The following is a 26,031-nucleotide window of genomic DNA, read 5'->3' as shown; positions in this document are numbered from 1 at the left end:
GAAGTAGGATCTTTTGAATTCTTTTCCCTAAATGGATCATTTTGGGCAATTGCAGGTAACTTGACATTCGGATTCCTGAATTTCCTGGGCAATTTCCACAGCTGTGTCAGGAATTCTGCATGGTTCCAACATGCAAGTCCAGTCAAGTATTTGAATGTGGCAATATCTGGACCAAGGTTTATTCAGAGTTGGAAAATTCTGAAAAAACAAGATCTTTATGTCCTGTTGAAGCATCTTCTTTAAAGTTGAACTTTTCGTCATCAACTCTGTAGCCATTTAATGTTCTGTTAAATAAAATCATTGTTTTTTGCATTCATTTTCAATTGGTTTATGCCTCATTGCACATCACTATAAATCATAGAATCACACAATATAGAAGAGACCCTACAGACCATCAAGTCTGTACCGCCAAAAGGCAGTAAGGATCTAAAAAGCAATGTATAGAAAGCTTAAAAAAAAAGTTTTATTTCATTGATTCCAAGAGTTCCATATTTGTTCATTTTTGCTACTAGGGGTTTATTATACACATCCACAATGGATTGTCTGATGCAGACAGTAAAGAAAGAAGGATTGATGTCATTGTATAAAGGATTTCTGCCGACCTGGGCAAGGATGGTAAATGTTTCTGTATCATTTAAAAATATACCCTTCTACAGCTTTTGTGGTTTTTGCATTAACTAGATTTTAATTTCTGTTTCAGGCACCTTGGTCATTGACATTCTGGCTCACGTTTGAACAAATCAGAAAAATCACAGGCCTCAATTCATTTTGACACCATTTCAGAGCAGATTCTGATTTAACTTCTGTGAAGTTCCCTTTGAGGACTGTATCATTGAGCACCATGTAGCTTTGGGTAGGCTCAGAATTAAAAATGTCCTATGGAAACCAGTTCATGGTAGTCATCCCAGCTGTCAGTATGGATGTTGCAGTCAGCATGAACATTTAACAGTTAACTTCACTTAAATTCAGTATACTTTTGTGTCAGGAAGATTCAGCTGTATATTACTATAAACAATTAAAATACTGAAGTTTTGTATTAATTTGATGGCTGTGAAAGATATGAGGACATGTTCTAAAACTAGAGAGGGCTAAGCTGATCGGACAGACCCACCAGAGGTTGTGCCAAGTTGGTCACTAATCAGGAGGGATTTGTTCTGAGAGATCTCAATATTGACCCTGGACTCTTTGAAGTCTCATGGTATCAAACTAAATATAACCAGGAAAATTTCCTGCAGTTGGAAGAAACATTAGATGAGGGGAACAAAGGCACAGAATGTAGACTTGGTGATGGACACTAAAGTCTCCTACCTAGAGTGGGTCAATAATACTAACTGAACTGGCTAAGTTCTTACTGCTTGCCTGGGCATGGTGCAAATGGTGAGGGAACAAACAAGAGAACAAAAGCTATGGAACCTTGTCTTGACCACCTTGCCTATTGTGGACATACCTGTCCATGACATCGTAGGAATGGTCACTGCACAGTCATTGTGGAGACATCTTCTCACTGACAATGACTTCCAATGTGTTTTGTAGCACTACCACTGTAGTAAAGGGGATAGATTCAGCTTCAAGCTGTGCATCCCTGAGGTACTGTAGGACATCAACAACAACAACTGAATTGTATTCAACCACTATCTAATCTTATAGGCCTCTACCATTACCACTAAGCCATGGGACCGAGTGCAGGGAGTCACTCCAGAAGCAGTAGGCGCACCTAAATTGAGGTGTTTACTGGAGATGCTACAACACAGGACTATTTCATTGCTAAACAGGAGGAAGTAACTTGTAACAAACAGAGCTTAATGATCCCTAACCAACAAATTAGATCAAAACTTTGTATTCTTGCCACATGTATTAGTGAATGGTGGTGGACAATCAAAACAACTAATAGGAAGAGTAAGCTGCACGAACGCCTCCATCCTCAATGAGCTCTAAACTGTCACGATTATAGTAAAAACGTATTATCGGTATTCAGCCTCATTCTTCTGATTGCCATACCTGAGACCTATCATGCGCTCAACATGGCTTTTAAAATGTGCAAAAACTGACCTACAATGGCTGCTTTCATCACCTGACCTGGTCAAGCAAAGTTCATGAATCCATCAGTAAATGAAGATCAATCGAAGCTGATATTTGGATCTATGTCTCCTTTTTGTAAGTTGCAGATGAAAGTCACCTGCAGATCGTCGAACTTGAAAAAAGACAATGGAACAAGACTCCAGAATTCATACTGAATTATATTTCAGCAGCTGCTTTTGAGCAGCACAATGGATTTGTAAGCAAGAACTATATGATACACATGTTCTCCCTTTCTCTCTGACTCTGCCTTTTTCAACCTAAATCAGTGCCCAGTATAAAAACCACTTGGGAGAACCATCATTTACTGAGAACTCTAGATCTACGTACTTTATCATTGTAGCACAATGTCAATAATTGAACAACTGACCTCTGGTTTAAAATTTAGTACCATACCAACTCTTAAAAATGTTAAACTCCAAGCCTTAAACTTTAAACAGGCCTTTACCCTCGTGTCTGGATTTGACACCCCTCTCTCTTTATAAATGAATTACCTTTGTTTGCGCATGTATCTAATGTTGCATTCCTATTATTCTTTTCGGGGTCATAGATAATAAAATTCATTTTTCACTTAAGAAAATCTTGTAATTTGGCTCCTTCATTTTATTTTGTATTATGTTCTAATTGAAATGAAGTATCTGCATTCTAAAAAGTGAAATAAAAATATTTGTTGTGACTAAAAAAGAGGGGAGCTGATTTCCTACTTCTCACCTCATTGTAATAAACACATAATCAGTAAGCTTTGCATGGCTAGGAAGGAGATACCACTTCCGAGTGAGTACAGAGGAACCTTGATTATCTGACATTTGATCAGCCAAATTTTGAGTTATCCAGACAAGATCGCAAGGTCCCAATGCTTGGCTAAACTGTATTATCCGAACATTTGATTATCCGAACAAAATACTTCCCGCCCACATTATTTGGATAATTGAGGTTCCTCTGTATATGGTTTGGGAGTTTTGAAGCAGTGTGGGAATTTGGTGCAGAGGGTACAAGATGCCTTTTGTTTGCTTTTTAAATTCATAGTTTATCAGTTTTTTTAACAGGATAAATTAGAGTCTAGGTTTTGAGGGCCCAACACAAAGCAAAGTGTGATGTTACAGGAAAACTATAAGTTCATTGGTTGGTAATAGCTACTAATTTGACAATATATTTATAGATTACTTTCTGATTGAGGTAAATGGGAGAAATATTACAAACTAAAAAATAGTAGGACATTTAAAAAAAAGTGTTAACTAAGTAAATAAAATGGAGATGGAGGGTCAGGCAATGTGTTATGGGTACTGGTGGCCCTCATTGTAGTTCACAGTGAACACATCTGTCCCAAGTGTTGGATGTTTGAGGATCCCTGAATCAGAGGTGATGATCTTGGATCTGAGCTTTAGACACTGTGACACGTCTGGAAGGGGGAGAATTACCTGGACACATTCTATTTCAGAGTCAGTCACACCCCTTTAGATTAACTACCTAGAATTGAGTCAGTGGTTAAAGTCAGGAGGGTGTGACAATGAGCAAGTAGATTGAGGGATCCAGGACGTTTGTGATTCTTGCTGTCTTGTGGATGCAAATGGGATCTGTAGGGAACTTGAGAAAACGACCATAACACTATGGTAAAGGGAGCCATTCAAGAGGGGGGAGAAAAGAGAAATGAACACAAAAGGAAATGTGCAGCAGACATTTTCTGAAAAAAACAAGGTAGTAGCACTGCATAAGTATTAATTGCATTTGGAATGATGTTACTATTTTTAAATGTGTAACAAAAAGTTCCCTTGCAGCAAACTCCTGTGAATTGCACTGAAACTGAATATTTTTTCAATTGGCTAGATGATGGTGGCTCTAATGCTTAAGACCATTGAAAACAAAGTAGCCTGTTTGATTAGCATTCTTTCCACCACTGGCACTGCCAGCTTGGAGATGCCAAGTCTTCAACAATACCTTCCAATCTTGCAACCTTTACCATCTAGAAGTTAGTAGCAGTTACATGGGAGTAAACTTGCCAGTTCCCCCAAAACCCACATTATCCTTATTTGCAAGTATATCATTGTTCCTTCAATATCACCAGATTAATATCCTGAAGTTCCCAGTCCAACAGCAGCATGGATGTATTAGTACTGCAAGTATCATGCAGTTCAAAAAGGCAGCTAGTCTGATTCAATTTGCTAAACAAGCTGTATAAATTACTGATTTTTTTTAAAGAAAGTCTTTAGCCACTATCGCTCTCTTTTTAACAACATTCAAATGTAAACTTGGTACAGTACTGTACATCCATATTAAATTATCATAATTCCAAATTCAGTGTTTACTTCTATTGTGAATAAACTTGGGTGTGACATTAAACCTATATGTTTAAAGGATACAATCTCCTCTTGATTAGCAGCTTTTGAAGATCTATCCATGTATCTTACCAGCTATTAGTAGTTAGTAAAGCACACATCTTCCATGAACAGCCAAACATTTAGATCGTTTGGAGGGTAAAATGTCACCAATACTGCCAAATACAACATTGACTCCTTTTGAAGAGAAAAGGTTAAGTCTTACATTTTATGGATTAAACGATCAGCCATTTTTCTTAACTTACTACATCATTCAAAGTATTCTAAATTGAGAACTGTTATCCTACTTTTACCTTCCACCTTCAGTGGAGCCCTGTCAATGAAAGTGCAAGTCCAACTGGAATTATTATGCTCAGGTTAGTGATTATTACAGAACAAGAGCAAGAATAAACGTGTTATAGTTAACTACAGATCTGACTTTTTTCTTTGGCAAAATAGATAAGATATTAGATATTCATTCAAACACCAAATTCCAACTTCAGTCTCTGTTTAGTCTGATTTATTTCATTCACTGTGGCAGTCAATACTAGTTCTGGTGATTAATGTACACCGGTGGAGAGGATTCAGAGAACACAACATCAGTAAAGACTGAAGCCAAAAATTCTGCAGAAATACCTGCTGTAAGCATTTGGGTTTTGAATATAGGTATGGCTCCTCAACAATACTGCCACAAAACTAGGCATTTGGGCAAGATTATCCAGGTCTACCACTGGTTGCCATAACATTGACTTCAAAAGAGGATGATGAGGAGATATAATTAAATCAATCAGCCAATCTTAACAATTCACCACCAATTAAACAATAGAACATTTTTTTTCTGAGAAATCTAGTTCAATGCAGTGACTGCCCCAATTTCTACCCAAATGCAGTTTCCCCAGGGCCCCTGCAGTTACAATGGGAATTACTTCTGTCAGCTAAATAGCTGGGCGAAAGTGAGGACTATAGATGCTGGAGATCGGAGTCAAGATTAGAGTGGTGCTGGAAAAACACAGCAGGTCAGGCATCCGAGAACCAGGAAAAATCAACGGTTACTGAAGGGCTCCTGCCCGAAACATCGATTTTTTTTTATCCTGCTCCTCGGATGCTGACTGACCTGCTGGGTTTTTCCAGCACCACTTTAATCTTGACTCTGCTGAGTACCTGCTATACCTACACCACCTGCTCCAGCGTGGATCAGCACTAGCTCACCTCTATACGCTTTTAGCTAAGAAAATAGGCCGGGTGCTGGCAGGTGGGACTAGATTGGGTTGGGATATCTGGTCGGGTTGTACCGAAGGGTCTGTTTCCATGCTGTACATCTCTATGACTCTAAAACAATCCAGACGTTTAGCTAAACCTGAAGCCAAGTTAGTGATATTCAATATTGTTTTAAAAAGGCTTTTTTACTAGCAATGTATTTTATTTCTCTCTAAATGTAATTGTAATAAGGATTGATGAGGAAAGAAAGTAGATAATTAATGAAAAAGCTAGTACTGGGATTTGTAGCAGTTGAGAAAAAGTTATACTGTTGGATATTCCTTGCATCATGTCAGTTCTAGAATAATTGTTTGGGATTAATTGATATTATTAGTCAACAACTCCATTATCATATGTATTTACAATAGAAGGCCACCTCGATGGAACTTGACTTTTTGTGGTCTGGTAATTCCTATGTAAACATAATAATAGGTTGTATACACAGGAATGAAGTATAAATTTATAGAGATTTTGTTTTTGTTGCATTAGACTTTTCAGGTCAGTTTGTCATCCTTAAGACTGACCAGGCAAGTACAAAAAGATTCCAAGTATCACAATATACAGTTTAAGAAAAGAGCTTTTTCTCTGGAAAATATGTAATCTAAATCTGGAGTACCTTGAGAAGTATTAGTCACCTTATTTAAGGAAGGATGAAGGTGCTTTGGATATAGTTCAGAGAATGTTTATTAGATTGATACTTAAAGTGAGGATTGTTTAATGAGGCAAAGTTGGAGAGGTTTAGACTTGTATCTGCTGGAATTTAGAAGAATAAAAGGTGACTTGATTGAACCATATAAAGAGGAGTTTTGACAGAGTCAATTTGGAATGCATGTTTCTCTTACGATTGAATCTAGAGCTAGGAGTCACTATTTAAAACCGATATGTTAATTTTTTTCCCCTCAGAGGATCGTTAGTCTTTGGAATTCTCTTCCTGAAAAGCTGTTGGAAGCAGAATCCTTGAATATATTTAAGGATGGGGTAGATAGATTCTTGTTAAGCAGAGGGATGAGAAGTTACCAGAGATAGGCAGGAATTGGATTTAAGGTTACAATCAGATCAGGCCATGATGTTATGGGATAATGGAACGACTTGACAGGCTGAAGGGCCTACTTCTGTTTGATCTTGTATGTTCACATGTAAGAAAAGTCCTGACGTTATTAGGGAATTACCAAATTGATTTAAACAAATAGTTTATTCTAGTGAAGAGCTTATGCTTTCAATCAAATAAGCAGCAATCTTGAAATTTTGAAGCAAACAAAATAAATTCACATCCAGCATGGGAAATTATGGAAATGAATTCAAAAAGTAAGATCCACAACAAGAAAGTTATCACCTTAATTGATTGGGTTTTTTTTAACAACGGTTCACTCAAGACCTTGAAAGAAGCAAGCCTATTAGCCCTATCTCACTTGACCTATACATGATCTCAGCACAATTCCTTGGGACTAACTATTCGTTCTTCTCTATGGTATTTACCAGCAAGTCACTCACTTCTACCAACAGTTTAATAAAATCTTGATAGCTTAATTTTAGAAGCACAGAGAGAAGGTACTGTACAAAACCAAGAAGATTATTATACTTAGGAAGAAAACAAAGAAAAATTGTTCATTTTTTTTGTAGACATATTGTAATTACAAAACTAAGTGTGTTGTGGAAAAGATGGCACTCACTGACACTTAAGTCTGGGGGTTACCGAAGGAAAGCTGTCATCATGTCACACCAAGAAAAACTATAATACAAGTGATCAATGATGCATTAGATATAAATGCCAAGTCAATCTCACAACCATTGTTACTTTGTTGTACTGTAATTTAAGCCAAATGCAAATCAACAATTTAAAGTGTAATTTTCCTAGTCAGCAATGAACACCAAAGAATGAACCAGAGTTGGCTGTATTATACAGTTATATTTCACAAGTCAACTTTTTCAGAGATCTTTTTGAGAAAGTAAAAGCTTCATTCTTTATGGAGCTCTTTTTCATTGAAGTGGGGGATTGAAGTGATGATAAACACTATTTCAAAAAGTGAAACAATGTCAACAGTTAGTTCTTCACCAATGTTATAATAGAAGCAGATCAAATATACTAACAATCAATCATGGAAAATCTCACCTAAACATTGCCACACCTTGACTCAACTCGTTTGAGTATCACATGCAGAGCTTAGAAATGTTTGGAAATCAATCAAAAATTGCTCCTCAAACTGCAATCACGGATACCCTCCCTTGTGTCTTTGCTGCCAAAGAATAAAGGGTATGGAGTACTGAGCATCATCCTATTAAAACTTACATGCAATTTCAAAGGGAGTAGAGTGGGTACCTATGTGGGCGTGAAAGCTGAGCTAACTGAAATCAACTCAGATAGAGTCATAGAGATATACAGCACGGAAACAGAGCCTTCGGTCCAACCTGTCCATGCCGACCAGATATCCCAACCCAATCTAGTTCCACCTACCAGCACCTGGCCCATATCCCTCCAAATCCTTCCTATTCATATACCCATCCAAATGCCTCTTAAATGTTGCAATTGTACCAGCCTCCACCACAACCTCTGGCAGCTCATTCCATACACGTACCATCCTCTGCGTGAAAAGTTGCCCCTTAGGTCTCTTTTATATCTTTCCCCTGTCACCCTAAACCTATGCCCGCCAGTTCTGGACTCCCCGACCTCAGGGTAAAGACTTTGCCTATTTATCCTATCCATGCCCCTCATAATTTTGTAAGCCTCTATAAGGTCACCCCTCAGCCTCCGATGCTCCAGGGAAAACAGCCCCAGCCTGTTCAGCCTCTCCCTCCAAGCTCAGATCCTCCAACCATAGCAACAACCTTGTAAATCTTTTCTGAATCCTTTCAAGTTTCACAAGATCTTTCCAATAGACAGGAGACCAGAATTGCACAATATTGCAACAGTGGCCTCACCAATGTATAGCCGCAACTTAACCTCTCAACTCCTGTACTCAATACTCTGACCAATAAAGGAAAGCATACCAAACGCCTTCTTCACTATCCTATCTACCTGCGACTCCACTTTCAAGGAGCTATGAACCTGCACTCCAAGGTCTCTTTGTTTAGCAACACTCCCTAGGAACTTACCATTAAGTGTATAAGTCCTGCTAAGATTTGCTTTCCCAAAATGCAGCACCTCGCATTCATCTGAATTAAACTCCATCTGCCACTTCTCAGCCCATTGATCCATTTATACAGATCCTATTGTAATCAAAGGTAATCCTCTTCGCTGTCCACTACACCTCCAATTTTGGTGTCATCTGCAAACTTACTAACTGTACCTCTTATGCTCACATCCAAATCATTTATGTAAATGACAAAAAGTAGTGGGCCCAACACCGATCCTTGTGGCACTCCACTGGTCACAGGCTTCCAGTCTGAAAAACAACCCTCTACCACCACCCTCTATCTTCTACCTTTGAGCCAGTTCTGTATCCAAATGACTAGTTCTCCCTGTATTCCATGAGATCTAACCTTGCTAATCAGTCTCCCATGGGGAACCTTGTCGAATGCCTTACTGAAGTCTATATAGATCACATCTACTGCTCTGCCATCATCAATCTTCTTTGTTACTTCTTCAAAATACTCAATCAAGTTTGTGAGACATGATTTCCCATGCACAAAGCCATGTTGACTATCCCGAATCAGTCCTTGCCTTTCCAAATACATGTACATCCTGTCCCTCAAGATTCCCTCCAACAACTTGCCCACCACCGAGGTCATGCTCACTGGTCTATAGTTCCTTGGCTTGTCTTTACCGCCCTTCTTAAACAGTGGCACCACATTTGCCAACCTCCAGTCTCCCGGCACCTCACCTGTGACTATTGATGATACAAATATCTCAGCAAGAGGCCTAGCAATCAATTCTATGGCTTCCCACAGGGTTTTCAGGTACACCTGATCAGGTCCTGGGGATTTATCCACCCTTTAGCTGTTTCAAGGCATAAACATTCCTTCTCTGTAATCTGGACATTTTGCAAGATGTCATCATCTATTTCCCTACAGTCTATATCTTCCATATTCTTTTTCACAGTAAATACTGATGCAAAATATTCATTTAGTAGCTCCCCCATTATCTGTGGCTCCACACAAAAACTGCCTTGCTGATCTTTGAGGGGCCCTATTCTCTCCCTAGTTACTCTTTTGTCCTTAATATATTTGTAAAAACCCTTTGGATTCTCCTTAATTCTATTTGCCAAAGTTATCTCATGTCCCCTTTTTGCCCTTCTGATTTCCCTCTTAAGTATACTCCTACTTTCTTTATACTCTTCTAAGGATTCACTTGATCTATCCTGTCTATACCTGACATTTGCTTCCTCCTTTTTCTTAACCAAACCCTCAGTTTCTTTAGTCATCCAGTATTCCCTATACCTACCAGCCTTCCCTTTCACCCTGACAGGAACCCTCTGGATTCTTGTTATCTCATTTCTGAAGGCTTTCCATTTTCCAGCCGTTCCTTTACCTGCAAACATCTGCCTCCAATCAGCTTTCGAAAGTTCTTGCCTAATACAGTCAAAATTGGCTTTTCTCCAATTTAGAACTTCAACTTTTAGATCTGGTCCATCCTTTTCCATCACTATTTTAAAATGAATAGAATTATGGTTGCTGGCAGCTGGCACTGACACCTCTGTCACCTGCCCTGCCTTAATTCCCAAGAGTAGGTCAAGTTTTGCATCTTCTCTAGTAGGTAAATCCACATACTGAGTCAGAAAATTGTCTTGTACACACTGAAGAAATTCCTCTCCATCTAAACCTTTAACACTATGGCAGTCCCAGTCGATGTTTGGAAAATTAAAATCCCCTACCATAACTACCCTATTATTCTTACAGATAGCTGAGATCTCCTTACAAGTTTGTTTCTCAATTTCCCTCTGACTATTGGGGGGGTCTATCATACAATCCCAATAAGGTGATCATCTCTTTCTTATTTCTCAGTTCCACCCAAATAACTTCCCTGGATGTATTTCTGGGAGTATCCTCCCTCAGCACAGCTGTAATGCTATCCCTTATCAAAAATGCCACTTCCCCCTCCTCTCTTGCCTCCCTTTCTCTCCTTCCTGTAACATTTGTATCCTGAAACATTAAGCTGCCTGTCCTTCCCATCCCTGAGCCATGTTTCCGTAATTGCTATGATATCCCAGTCCCATGTTCCTAACCATGCCCTGAGTTCATCTGCCTTCTCTGTTAGGCCCCTTGCATTGAAATAAATGCAGTTTAATTTATTAGTCCTACCTTGTCCCTGCCTGCCCTGATTGTTTGACTCGTTTCTGTTCTCAGCTGTACCCGTCTCAGATCGATCTCTTTCCTTACTATCTCCCTGGGTCTCACCCCCCACCCCCACCCCCCACTTTACTAGTTTAAATCTTCCCAAGCAGTTCTAGCAATATTCCTTGCCTGTATATTAGTCCCCTTCCAATTTAGGTGCAATCCGTCCTTCTTGTACAGCTCACTTCTACCCCAAAAGAGATTCCAATGATCCAAAAATGTGAATCCTTCTCCCATACACCAGCTCCTCAGCCATGTATTCATCTGCTCTATCCTCCTATTCCTGCCCTCACTAGCTCGTAGCACTGGGAGTAGTCCAGATATTACTACCCTTGAGGACCTCCTTTTTAAATTTCTGCCTAATTCTCTGTAATCTCCCTTCAGAGTCTCAACCTTTTCCCTTCCAGTGTTGTTGGTTCCAATGTGGACAATAACCTCCTGCTGGCCCCTCTCCCCCATGAGAACATTCCGCACCCTCTCTGAGACATCCTTGATCCTGGCACCAGGGAAGCAACACACCATTCTGCTTTTTTGCTGCTGGCCACAGAAACGTCCGTCTGTACCTCGAACTAGAGAATTCCCTAACACAATTGATCTCTTGGAACCCGACATACCCCTCGTTGAATTACAGCCAGTCTCAATACCAGAAACTTGGCTTGTCATGCTACATTCCTCTGAGAATACATCACCTCCTACATTTTCCAAAACCTGTTTGAAATGGTCCTGGTGTTGTGTGATTTTTAACTTATGTTTGAATTGGGTATATCCACAAAAGACTCCTGCCCTAGGTGCCGACCTCTCTCACCCTCCCTGGAGTTAACCCATCTGTGTGACTGTATCTGAGACATTCCCCCCGTCCTATACCTACCATCCATCACATACTGTTGCTGTTGCAAATTCCTCATCGCTTGTATCTGTCTCTCCAACCGAACCACTCGATCTCTCTCTCTCTCTTTTTCCAAAGTTCCAAAACAATGCAACAGCATATAAAACGGTAATTGCTGCTCCTGGCATTCGAGGAAATCACCTCCAGCACCTAAAATACCTCAAAAAAAGAGCAGCTCTTACAGCCAGAAATTTTTCCCATCCTCCATCTTAGATTACCCAGAATTCTGTCCAAGCAGTAGCAGACATTTAAAAGGATATTCGAGAATACTCTGAGTGAGTACATTTCTAGTATAAAAGAAAATTCCAAAATTCCTGTTTCTGTTTAATTTAAAGAATTTAAGTAAAGCGTCAAACTTAAGGAAAAAGCATATAATTGTGCAAAGTTGAGTGGCAGGTCAGATGACTGGTCCAAATACAAAGAACAGTTCATTATGACTGAAAGTTTAATCAGGAAGAAGACATTAGAGCTTGAGAAGTTAGCTATAAATGTAAAAACAGATGGCAAGAGTTTCTATCTAAATAGTAAAAAAGTAACTAAAATTAGTGTTGGTGCTCTAAAGAGTAAAATTGGGAGTTAATAGTAGTAAGGAAATGTTTTGTTCCCCACAGATACTGTTAGACCTACTGAGTTTATCCAACACTTTTCTATTTTTATTGACATGAAAATAATTTGTTTTAAAAATATACAATTTGTTTTATGAATAATTTCAAATTTTGTTCTTTGAAAATCTAGACAGCCCAACTTCTATGAACCAAAGCGCTTGTGATGTAATTTTGTATTTTGTGTGATGTTGCAGTTTAAATAGATTGAATTTCAGGTTAATGACCTTTCCTCAGAAACTGGGAGAAGTTGGGGATGTACTAGTTTTTGAGCAAGGTTGGTGGGGCAAGGATAAAAGAAAGGTCTGTGATAGGGTGAAAACATAAGAGATTGAATGACATAACAGTCACTTTTCTATGGCTAAATGGAAAGATGATGAGACAAGAAAACAAAGAAACAAAAGTGAGCAGATGTACTGTTGACAAAAACAAACAGGGCAAACTCAAAACAAGATCAAAAAGAAAATAGAAGGGATGTAAGCCATGTGAAACCTTTGAACTCAAAATTGCATCTAGAAAGCTGTGAAGTGTATTAGGCCAAGAGTAGAAATGTGAGTACAAGAGCAAAGTACAGGATTAAAATGAGACACCACTGGAAGCTCATGTTCATGCTTAGGGACTGAATGGAGATGTTCTACAATGTGGGGGTCACCCAATCTGTGTTGGTCTCCCTACTGTAGTGGAAATCACATTGTGACCAGTGAATACAGTAGACTAGAATGAAAGAAGTACATAGAAATCACAGTTTCACTTGGAAGGAATGTTTAGGACCTAAGACTGTGAGGAGGTAAAGAGGCAGATGTTAAACTTCAAGACTGGAGTTTAAATTAATGTAGCTCAGAAATCATGTGTTGGGCAGATATGAATTTCTCACTTTATATGGTCTTACCTTCATTGGAACATACACACAAAAGAAGGTTAGCAGCATGTTTGTTTATGGATAGTGTCACAGTCAAACTTAATTTATGATCCATAATGGCAAACATTTGAGCAGATCACTGAATATTAATTGTGGTGGTAACTGAAGGGGAAATGGACATATGGGATTCATGGGACACTTGATGTAGAGTAGAGATTATTGAAAGTTTGCCTGTGAGAAACGAAAAGTTAACAGAGCAATCAAGAGGTAGATGAAGGCTTGGGGTGTGGGCAAGACAGTCAGTCATATGGTAATATGATTAAGAGAAGAGCAAATCAGAGAAGGGAGTAAGATAAAAATATGATGTGATTAAAGAAACAGCTCTTCAAATAAACATTTATAACTGCATAAATTGATAGCTCAAACATTGTAGAACCCCTAAAATAATTTGGAAGAATTTGTATGCTTGTATCTAATAAAAATAGCTCACTTTGAACATTTAATTTGACTCTCAAGATATTCTGGGCGCTGGGGCAACCCTCAGCCTTTATGATAAGGCTGATTAATTTTACCTCCATCCCCCAGAAACACAAGGTTATTGGGGTTGGTCTGGAAGGTGAGAGGACTGGTAGCATGGAAGAGAAGACGCTGGAAAGGAAGCCTGTTACTGTGGCATATTGTCACTGGTGGATATTTAGCATCATTTTTGACCATCTGATGACTAACTGAGTCATTTAGTGACTGAATTGATGGTTACATCTATGCACCTAAGTATTTTGCCCACTTCAACAAGACCGGCAGCCCTATGGGGAGACCACCAGGGAAATCCTTGTGGCACCAAAATGGGTTCCTGAGGAGCGGGTAGCAGTTTTGTTTGTGAGTTCCTTCAGACCTGAAATGGTCTTGTGTTGATTAAGATATCCACCTTTCTGGTCTAACTCAGTGAATTTTGCTGAATAAACAATGTGAAATTGATTACATTACAGTGACTATTTATATGTTACACAGTTCCCTGATTTACAAACAGCCAACTTACGAATACTTATACTTGCAAGTGAGATCCCACATGAAAATTAATTTTAATGATTTGACATGCAAATGTCCACTCATACTTACAAACAGCCTTTTTATATTGTACTGTATTGTGTTCTGACCTGTATATAAATCGATTTACAAATGTACTCAGGAACTGAACCTATTTGTAACCTGGGGACTACTTGTACATTAATATGATCTATATTACTATAGAGATCGGTAGGAGCAGACCAGCCCTGGATCTGTTTCCTAAAAACTCCTACTTTACACTGATCATGTCACTATGATAACAGCACAGTGGTTGAAGCTTTCTGCACTTAATCAAGTATTAACAATTTCAGATCTATATACAATAGGGGGCATCCTTTATAGGTGCTTTTTGGCCCATGAAGGGGCTCCCTGAAGACAGTGGCTATCCCACAGCAATGCCATTGACCTTGCACTGTGATGTGATACTCATTGTCCTCTACCTCACCTAAGTAACCCCCTCCCCTAAACTTAATGTGTTACCACTGACACATCCTCATCCAGGAGACACACCTTTGGCAGTAGCTAACTACTGCTATTAGTGATCCTACCAGAGATTCTGAGATGTCACCTCTCTGAATGGCTGGCAGCTCAAGGACATGAACTACTGTTCTCAACTGGACAGCAGCCCCATTGGAGGCATGTTAATTTGCTATTGCTAACAATATCTTTCCCCACTATCTCACTGTACACCCAAGCCCTATTCAACATTCGTCTACCAGCCTGCTGCCCACATCAACCCCAAAGTAGTAACTTTACAGGTTAAGCTGCAAAATGCCACTCAGAAGCTAATCTCAACGCCTTTAAGTTAGTTTCAGTGACCTCAGCATGACTCAGCTTACTGAAAGGATTTGTGTTATTTTCTATTTGGTAAGAAGGAAATTATTCTTCAGCCAAGTATACCTTCATGTAATTGTGGGGTTTCTATACTGGAAAAACAAATACTACCAATCATTATATTATTGTTTGCTCAATTGCACTTGATAAGTTTTTCATAACGAAATCATTAATAACCAAAAGAAAAAGATTGCCTTGCAAGTTAGCTGTTGCCACCAAGGAAGGTTAATAATTGGCATCAGTTTCAAGCGAAGTGAAAATAAGGTTTTGAATTTTTATCCTGGGGTTCACTGCTAGAAAGACTGCTTACTTTAGTGTCAGAAGAAGGCAAAATCAGATTTTTTTATTTAATTTCAGATTTCCAGGATCCATAGTAACTTGCTTTTATCCCCAAAATATGTTGTCATAGCTAAGTGCTTACTTTTAGCATTTTAATACAAGAAAGTATGGAACAATATAAATACTATTTAATCATTTCAATCTGCTCCTCGGAATGAGCTTTTACCATCCTCCATTAATACAAAATCAATGGTAATTTTACTCCATCAGCAACAGAAATAATTAACACCTTTGAGCCTAATTATGCGTGACAGAACCAGCTTTAGCACAAATGTAGTACGTAAGCATGACTTGAATGCCTGACATTTCTGTCACCTCTTTTGAGTTGGCACGGAATGATGAAAAACAATATACTGAACAAAGGAACTAAAGTGTAATTTGATTTCTGTTAAGTTTGTTTTATTGCTAAGAAGCAATTTACCTATCCAATGCCAGTAAGTTAAAATAAAACACTGAGTTGACAGTGAATTAAACGTGTTCCTATTGCATTACATTGAAACAAAAAATATTAACACATTGAGTGTAAGCAATTTTTTATTTTACTAAATATCTTTATAAATCTAACTTTGTTATGAAACTGAAAATAAGCAATTTTCAGATGTAATATTCTTAACATAGTCAGTTTCAGAGACATCCAAATGACTGATGCTGCAGGGTCTCCTGTGCATTAGTACTCAAAGGGTTAAATAAAATCACAAGATTAACTTACCACAGAATTGGAGCTCTTTCAGTTTAGAGACGCAATCATGTTCTGTGCACATTGAATACACAGTTTGGAAGCAAAACAAATTGTCTGGGATAAAAATAATTATTTAGAGAAGCAAATTATCACATAGCAGAAGAATTAGCTGAAGGTAAAAGAAAATCTATTTTGTATAATGTAACTTCTAAAAGATTAAGAATATATCTAAAGTAAAATTTATTCTACTGGTTCCATGGCATTCTGGATTGTAGTTCTGTTCCTCATTTGGTGAACTCACATTTGCAGCATCTGTAAGTTCAGCTTGAGGAGCATTTCAGTTTGTTTTGGCCACCCCTGAAAATCTGTAGACAGTAACTGTGTAAGAGATGACTCTGATGCCTAAAAGTAGATGACTGTTTCTTTAAACAATGGATGATTTAGAACACAAATTCATTGAACTCTAAGAACAAGGATTTTGATTAAATTATGACAGAAACCTGGAGTTAAAGAGTGAATAATACTAATGCTTGATAAGGTTTAATTCTGTAACCTAATCTTTCTGTTCTAATTAGAATTTATTTTACATCTGTGTTGAACTACAGCTCCTTTTAAACAAACTTAGAACTTCATCCTGAAAATCTCTTTAAAACTTATTTATTTGCCCACTATATAATCTTCGTAATTCCTGATCAGTTTCAATTGTGCCTCAGTGTCCCAACCCCATGTTCGTAGTGCCTCAGATAGTTTGGATGTTAAAACTGCTTCACATGTACAGGAAATTAAAGTAAGCCACTGCTAAACTGTAGACAATCCTCCGTATTCAAGCAATACAGGAACATTCCAACAGGGCCATCAACATAGAATTTGAAATTCTTAATGTTTGGACTTTAGAGCATAAATGTGTGAAATGTAGAAATAGGAGATTTGGTCATTTTTAATGTATCAGCATGTCTCTGTTATTGTAGCTAAACTTGCATTAAGTCTTTTATTTTGTACAAGCTAAAAAAATGTTATCAGTGAAGACTTGTTATTTCAACTCGATGACCATTGGCGATTCAAGTCCAAGAGGCTGGGAATGAAGTTTCAGAGAGTGAAGCCAGCACAGAGTAATTCTTTCTGTCTTCCCTGGTATCATGCCATGAATCTGTGAAAGCGATGGGAGGAAAAACAAAATAATATATTGCCATTCTAGCCAAAAGAATATGGTGGGCTATGTCAAAAGATAAGTATGTAGTTAAACGTATAATACAAGATTGATTATTAATAGAAAAACTAAAAGACAATTTGATAACCTATTTGAACATTAATTTATCAAATTTTATTCATTGTATATTGTTGGTATTTAATTAATCGGATCTGGGGATAAATGTAAAACTAACTGAAGGGAGATAATAGTGTTAAAAGGATCGTCAATTTTTCATTGAATTAAATCCGAAGAAGGGTATATTCAATCAAGGATTCTCTCCTCTACAACGTGGGGTCAGGATTCCATAGCAGCCAGTCTAGGCTGTAGAGCTCACAACTAGACAAATGTATTGTGAAGCAGGCATTTCTCAACCAGAGCTGCCCGGTGAGACTGTTTAAGAGGACTACCCACAGTCAGTCTTGAGCCCATCCATAAAATCTATGGCAAAAGGGTGAGGGGGTGCAGGAAAGCCACTGCCTTCGGAAGGAAACTTGGACATGTATTTTTTGGGATTGGGGGCTGCAGCCTGCAGGTGTAGGCTCACATAGATGGGTTGAATGGGAAAGTGGGGATGTGTGAAGTCAGTGGGGCTCACAGGGAGGACAATCAGGAAGGAGATCTGGATGTTTGATACCTTTCCGACACGTGGAGATGGAAACCAGGGCCCAAAGATCTGCTAGTTGCCATCATGCGAGAAATTAAAACCATGCAATGGAAAAGAAAATGGCTACAATCTCAACCAGAGTGGGCAGGATAAGTATCTCAATCTGTAAGGGATGGGTGCACTAGACCCACTGATGTGAGGCTCTTTTAAAGGGCAAAAATATTAGACACAGACCCTTGAACTGTACAGTAAGCAAAACTATGTGGTCCCTAATCTCTTGGCTGCCTGTGTGCTGAAAATCTCCTTGCTCAACTAAATGGAAAGAAGATTGGCAAAGAGTCATTCTCATAGAGATGTACAGCTTGGAAACAGACCCTTTGGTTCACCTCATTCATACCAACCAGATATACTAAATTAATCTGGTCCCATTTGCCAGGAAATACTAGGAAGGTTTATGGTTGTGGGATGCAATTTTGTTTTGACTGCATGTGTTGCCAGTGTTGTTAGTGCCAGTGTCTAAGATTGTTACCACACAGCTGCAGAGTGCTCAAAATAGTCATTGTATATGAGTAATTTTGGACTTTTCTAAGATAAGTGTAAGTTATTTTCTTATTTCATATGGATATATAGGTGGATGCAAAATACTGTGCTTTATTATGTTAATACTTGAAGATTTATAAAAGTACTTTAAAATATCAAAGGCAATAATTGCATTTCCCTAATTGCCCTTGAGAAGGTTGTGGTGAGCTGCCTTCCTGAATCACAACAATACTTGCATATTGGAAAATATTGGAGTAAAGATTAAACTTCAAAATTTGCTGAGAATTTGTCAAATAGAAAGGAACCAACTACAACATTACATAAATCATGGATAGTAGAATTGACAGACAAAAGCTAGATGGAATTTAGCATATGAACGAGTGAGCTGGTGAACTTTGAAAGAAGACAAAGGGTCAGCCAATATATATCCAATGGAACAGTTTCAGAGATGAACCTGGAGTTTTGTGTGCACACATCTTTGAAGGCGTCAGCAAAGCAACAGGAAACTTGGGCACCAGAAATAGAAATATTAAGTACAGAAGCAGGGAAGTGAACTACTGCTAGAATATTGTGTCCAGTTCTGGACCCCTACTTTAGGAAGAATATGGGGTCCTTGAGAGGGTGAAGAGAAAATATATCATGGTTCCAGGGATGAGGAAATTTGGCTACACAAATAAGTTTGAGAAACTAGGTTATTCTCCTTGAAGAAACAGGTTGAAGGGTTATTTGGAATAGGTGCACGTGACAGACTGGGGGATAGTCTTTTTCCCCCCACTACCATATAGAAAAATTACTACAGGACAATGACTGAAAAGTTTGCACAATAGATACAGGAGGGATGTGCTGAATAAAAAGAGTGGAAACGACTAGACACTTGAGGAAAATAACTTGCAGACCCATGGGATGGATCAGCAGATGACAATTTCCTGGATTGCTCTAGAGACAGCCAACACAGACTTAATGAGGCAACTGGATTAGTGGTGCTGGAAGAGCACAGCAGTTCAGGCAGCATCCAACAAGCAGCGTTTTTACCTTAATGAGGCAACTGGCCTGCTTCTTTCTTGTAATGACTCTATAGACTGAATTTTCTGTTTGTGAATAGATATTAGGACTTGGAATTGATTCCATGTCCTGAACCTGTCTCCTGAGGGGAAGTCACTCATTGGGATTTTTGTTTAGAGAGTGCTTCCTTCATGACACTGAGACAGATTTTCTGACCAATTAATGGAATGGACCAGTTCTAGATGTTGAAAGGAAAATTAAAGGTCTTCCAGACTGAGATAAATGGCAGATTGCAAGTAAAGGCAAACAACAGAGAGGATGCTTCAACATGGAGCCTCCCTACTGAAAAGAATGATAGTAAAACTTGTGAATGATGCACATTGGTCCAGCTTATCTTTATACACCAAAACTGTGCTCCAGTGCAATCAGTACATTCATTTTCAATTATGGATTAATTAACGGTTTTTCCCTCTGTGTTCTCACCATGGTGTTGTGGGATGGGATGGGATGGGGCTGTAGGAAAGGTGGCCATAGGGTCCCTGTAACCCTGTATGTGACAGTTTGCCTGTCCTCTGCCTAGACAAGAAGCAGGGAATACCTCTCAATCTGCTTGGACTAGACAGCAGACACCTCTGATTTCCACTGGGTGCCTGCCTCAAGTCAGTTAAATAGCACCCAGTTGCATTGGAAAGCTGTAGAACATCTAGAAAATCCCAGTTGGCCTTCATTGACAGTGCTTCAGTCGTCTCTTAATATAATTGGTCAGTCATCTCACAGGGTTTCAATGTTCTGCTGGGTCCAAAACTGCTTCTGCTTTGGTTATGGTGGAATCACATAGAATACAAATGTTTCCTTTATTATGAATAAGATGAATAATGACTAAATGATTTACTTTTGTAATGTTGATTGAGAGAAAGATGTTGGCCAAGACAGTGAGAAAACATTCTGTTCTTCCTCAAAATAGAATCAGAATCTCAACCTTGGGTTTTCAATGCACTCAGGCCCTGGAAGAGGACTTGAACCTGGGACCTTTTGAATCAGAGGCAAGAATGCTACCAACTGAGCCCTAGCTGATTTACTACTATGAATGGGAAAGAAGCATGTTGACTGATGCTAGCATTTTCAGACTCCATTGCCTACATTTTGAACCTTGGCAGGGTCTCAAAATCCTGCCCTATGACATACCAAATACTGTTCACAGGTAGCCTGGTAGAGAACAGATACATGCAGAAGCATGAATGGATCATCATAGCTGTATTTTAAATAAAAGCTGAAAAAACTGCAGATGATGTAAATCAGAAATCAAAACAGAAATTGTTGGAAAAGGTCAGTGGGTCTGGCAGCATCTGTAGATAGAAGTCAGAGTTAATGTTTTGGGTCAATTGACCCTTCGTCAGAAGCTTGAAATGTTAATTCTGACTTCTATCCACAGATGTTGCCAGGCCTTTGGTGCTTTTCCAGCAATTTCTGTTTTTATAGCTATATTTTATTTGACCAATATTTGTCACTCACCAATTTATGCTTCTCAATTCTCTGTCAGGCATGAGGAATGTTATGATTTGTTAATGGAACCACCAAAAACATTGAAAGTAACAGGTTCCCTTTCTTAAGCAAACTATTGACTTTAAACTCATTTTCTTTCTTTAATTGTTTCACAGTTACTTGTAAACTTCAAATATAAAAAAAATCAGTTGAAAGTGTTAAACTCCCAATAGTTGTACATTCTTATGTAAATAAAACTACATAAACACTACATAATTTCTGCCTTAATAACTATACTACTACTTTAAATCAAATATTTCAGCAGGTATACTGGGAAGCCACCATCTAATAGTACAACTATGAGCAAGTTGGTAAAGGACTCCACAATGCTGACAGTGGATGCACATATGAAAAACAAAAAAGAAAATGTGCTTTTACACACTAGGCTCGACCATCTATACCGTGGCCACCGCATTGTCCTTTCAACATTACAGCAACAAAGTACAAATGTAACAGAGGAACTTGAGACTCTGTTGAACCAAAAAGCAATACTCCAAAAATGTAAATTAGATGATTTAATTATGCAACTAAAGACTTTCAAAAAGGGAAACACAACTGAGATTACTTCAAATGAGGATGCAACAAGGGGAGTGAATTGTTTACTTTTTGGAAGGGCTAAAACAACTCCTTCAACAATGCTGAGTAATTTACAATCTGGACAGCGACGTGAGAGTTTGCTGGATACCTGGGCTGGTTTAGATGGGAGAACGAGTCCAAATTTTTCCTTTCAAGATGAATTAGGTGGAAGGTTTTCCACAAGTCAGTACATGAAGAAAATGCCTCACATGTCCGCTTCAATTCATACTGGTTCTTCAAGGCCTCCTGGTTTAAGGAGATCCAAGTCAATTGTATCTTTGGGAGGAAATACTGGAGATGGTGGCAATGGCCAATGTTTGACACACAAAGAACTGCGGCGTATGGCCAGCATGGAAAACATTTGTCAAAAGGAACTGGAGAGACAGAAGCTTGACCGTTTACAGGAACGAGAGCAATTCAAGAAGTTCCTGGATGAGAAGATGCAAGAGAAAGTGAATGACTTTATAAAGACATTGGATAAAAACTTGAAATAACTTACCTATAAATATGTTATATTTGTAGACCATGTTTGGGATACACAAATCAACAAATCTCATCTGGGAACCCAATCTGATGAATTTTCTGTTTTAGATGCTCTCAGCTGTGTTGTATTTTCCAAAGTTTACTGTCATTTTGTTTTGTTGCCTCAATTTTACACAGAGAAGTTCCCCACCTCTATTTACTAAATTTTAGATAAGGATAGATGAAAATGCTGGGCCTATTATAACATACCTCGCACTATTGACATTGCATAGTTGAAATATGATTTGAAAACTGGTGACTGTTACAATTACAGAAATTGCAGCTGTTTTGAATCATTATCTGGTATGCCTGTCAGAGGAACATAATAGAAGACCTCAATTTAATGTTAAGTGAGGTTCTTGGCACACCTTTTGTTTTTCATCACTTAATCATAAATTTCTATGTATGGAATAGTTAAACAAACCCAGAGTAATCAACTTGCTTTGCCAGCTAGAATGGAATTTTGTACAGATCAGTTTCCCAAATTATTTTCCAGTGTGCTCCATTCTAACAATTGAAAATGAAAATGATCACAGATATTAGAAAAGCAATAGCATAACATTCAGTCTATAATTATTGAGGTTCGCATATCATACAATATTGTATAATAGGAAATGAAAACCAGCCAAGCTCTCCACATTTTTCATTGATGGAAGGCTCAGTGAAGTTCCTCTACCTTTCACACCCACAACAAACTGTTCAATCCTTACTACCATCCTCCATACAGTAATCAGTTTCTCTTCAGTCCTCTCCCATACACACACATTAAGATCGGCTCCTCTTATACCACCATATACATGTACTCCACCAATGACCCCTTCCCCTGCCCTCAGTTATCAGTCCCTGTGAAGCGGACTTGCCATTACAGAATGGCTCTATAGCATGACCCTTCACTTCCTCCAGATCATTTACATATTTTGTGTCCTGAACAGCAGTAAATATTATCATTCTAACATGCCTTTACTACCTAAGCACATTTTAAAAAAATTGTGAAGCTATTTGGATATTTCTCAGATATCTGCCAAAATAGTACATTATTGCAAGCTGTTCTCATACTCGTCTTTCATAATTTTTCTTTTTTGGCACAATGTTTCTGAATGCTGCAAACAATGTTAAATTTCCATTTGTTTTGAAAATAATATTTGGCTCTTCTGTTTCTTCATAAATATTTTTGTCTTCTAATGCCAAAAAATTCAAAAACCAGCAGAAAGTCATATAGACTTTACATATATAGTTCAGAAATAGAAAATAACATTGTGTATATCTAGCTTATATAGACTTCATAGCTTCAGAATGTTCCCAAAGCACTTTACAGCTGTTTTTGTTTACAAATAATGTCAGAATATCTTTATGTTCACACAAACAGGTAGGGGGAACTTCATTTCTTTTGTCTTATCCAAAAGATGACATCTTTGACGATATATTGCAATGAAGTGTCAACGTTAAAAGCCACTAGATTAAGTAGTCTCTCCCTTTTAAGAATTTCATGGATCATTCTTCTGCCCACTGCCAATGAGTGATAGTTGCACCAAGCATTATTATCATCTGCAATAATATGTGTGGAACTTCATGAAAAATGTATGCAGCCCAGATAAAACAGGGATTTGGCATTAAAGACTCTGAGCTAATTTTTCCTATATTTATGTGCTGAAAATGTATGAACTATTTCGAATTCCGGTTTTTGCAAAATATATTCAGTTTCAAGTTAAGACAATAATTTGTGGCTGTAATGTCTTAAAATTCAAAATAAAAGCATTTAAGTCACTGACTATTGAAATCAATCAAAACAATGAAAACAATTCTATGTGAAGGAAGAGATCCACAAAAAAAAATTAAGAAAGATTGAACATGCTAGGGTTTTTCTTCTTTCAATAAAGGAACACTTAGAGGTCAACTGATAAAGTTCTTTAATATGATGAATTGGTTTGACCAAATAGATGGAGAGAAATTATTTCTTTCCACTTGATAGAATCAAAATCTAGAAGCAATGGATATTAGATAGTTTACAAAGAAATCTAACAGCAAAAGTGAAAATTGTCTCTTCTCAGAAAGTAATTAAATTGTGGATCTTCCTACCATAGAAAACAATGGATTTTAATAGTTTCAACACTGTTAAAATAAAAAGTATAAGAATGAAAAGTAAACAGATAAAATGCTAAAAAGCTCAGATGAGGTATATACAATGAGACAAAATTCATATTTAGAGTGGAGTGAGTGCGGTGGCATTAAGGTAATATCCCTGGACTAGTAATCAAAGCCCAGATTACTGTTCAAAGGGCATAAGGTTGAATTCCACCACGGTAGCTGGTGAACATAGAACAGTACAGCACAGAACAGGCCCTTCGGTCCTCGATGCTGTGCTGAGTTTTTATTCTACTCTAAGATCAGACTAATCTACATGCCATCTGTGAAATTTGAATTAAATAAAAAGCTAACCCAATGGCAATCATGTAACCACTGTTGCTTGTCATAAACACCCGTCTAGTTCACTAGTGAATGTTAATGAAGGAAATCTGCCATCCTTGCTTGGTCCAGCCTACATGTGACTTCAGATTGGTGGTCCAGCCAGCCCGTGAATGAATTTAAACAAATACACATTAGTGGCCTTGTTTAAATGCAGTACATGCTTTGCAATTCGATATAATAACAACAACACAGACAACAATGTGATTTTCTGACGAAAATGCAATAATTTATTTACACAGAAATTAGAAGACATAGAGGATTGAGAATTTTCAGCTTGTGAATGGTATGCAAAAGCTATTTTACACTAGTTTGAATTGTACTTTTATCGGCAAATTCCCTCTACAGATTTCTACAATGATTTACAAGGCTTGCCAGCTATCTTGTAATAAAACATTCACTGCACATATGCAATATGTAAGTGGAGTAGAGTCTGGAGTAGACTTGATTTACCAATTGGTCTTTGCCACATTCTGTGTTTTTTCTGTTTGTTTGTAGCACGAATAAACCAAAAAACAAGTCTTTGATGCTTTCATTTACCCTTTGACCTAAAGTAATCACCTAAAATAAGGAAATAGATTTTTTTTTGATAATTTATTTTTTCATAACAGTAATGTAATCATGCTATACTCATGTACAAGGCACTTAATTTACTCATACAAGCACAGAATGCTGGAGAGACTTAGCAGGTCTGGCAACATCAGTGGAGAGAAATAAATTTAACATTTTAAGTCTAGTTTGACTGTTCTTCAGAATTTATTTATTTTTGTATGTTGTGCAGTCTAAAATATTTGTGAACTGGTAAAGTATAATGTTTTCTGTGACGAAATTACCACAGAAAACTGAAATCTTTTTACAAATATGCTGCCTAGATTTTGTTTTGAATTCAAATATTTAACAAAACATTGAAAAAATACTTTTTCATACTTATTTATTGAAATAGTAATATGTCTTCAGAAAAATTGACACAATTTTTGGGCTGTGTCGTTTCCCATTCTTTCTAGTCTGGGCAGCACCCATCTAACATCAAACCAAATGCTTGGCTTTTTGTCATTCAACCAATTTTGTATCTATTCGGTTAAATTTATTGTCGTCTTATGAGCTGAGTGATAGAAGCCATCTTCAAGAGCAGGAATGGAGATAAGGAGAAGGCCTGTCAATCTCAAGGCATTGATCTCAACACTGGCAATAATCACTAGGACAGAAGGAAAATGGGAGAGAAATACCACTTTCCTTCCAATTATGGTCAATTAAACTAACTAAAAAGTGGTTAGAAGCTAGTGAAAGCCAGGGTGGGATACTTAAAGGCGAGCACAGGTTTCAGAAGCTGTCAACTCACTTTATGATCTGCTGAGAAGAAACAGATACAAAGTAAGGAGCAGATAAGGCTGCCCTATTATGTCAACCATTGACCAG

General features: G+C 37.9%; 2 protein-coding genes across 10 annotated transcripts in view; one reads left to right on the top strand and one right to left on the bottom strand.

Annotated features, from left to right (window-relative positions):
• slc25a27 (solute carrier family 25 member 27) overlaps nucleotides 1–2,664 on the top strand; it is a 30,569-nt gene extending 27,905 nt beyond the window's left edge. For all 4 annotated transcript variants that reach the window (XM_072556947.1, XM_072556931.1, XM_072556923.1 and 1 more), the window contains exons 9-10: nucleotides 513–615; nucleotides 701–2,664. In XM_072556947.1, the coding sequence (XP_072413048.1) occupies nucleotides 513–615; nucleotides 701–772 (175 nt within the window). In that variant the 3' untranslated portion in view covers nucleotides 773–2,664. The remainder of the gene's footprint in view (nucleotides 1–512; nucleotides 616–700) is intronic.
• A 14,400-nt stretch (nucleotides 2,665–17,064) lies between these two features.
• Nucleotides 17,065–26,031, bottom strand: part of pfn4 (profilin family member 4) — a 35,760-nt gene continuing 26,793 nt past the window's right edge. For 5 of the 6 annotated variants that reach the window (XM_072556870.1, XM_072556911.1, XM_072556902.1 and 2 more), the window contains exon 5: nucleotides 17,065–17,324. In XM_072556870.1, the coding sequence (XP_072412971.1) occupies nucleotides 17,236–17,324 (89 nt within the window). In that variant the 3' untranslated portion in view covers nucleotides 17,065–17,235. Of the gene's footprint in view, nucleotides 17,325–24,858; nucleotides 25,177–26,031 lie in introns of those variants that run through there. The other variant, XM_072556879.1, reaches the window with a different exon arrangement.

Source organism: Chiloscyllium punctatum, chromosome 3 (assembly GCF_047496795.1).
Source record: "Chiloscyllium punctatum isolate Juve2018m chromosome 3, sChiPun1.3, whole genome shotgun sequence".
NCBI lineage: Eukaryota > Metazoa > Chordata > Chondrichthyes > Orectolobiformes > Hemiscylliidae > Chiloscyllium > Chiloscyllium punctatum.
This window is presented reverse-complemented; position numbering and strand designations above follow the sequence as displayed.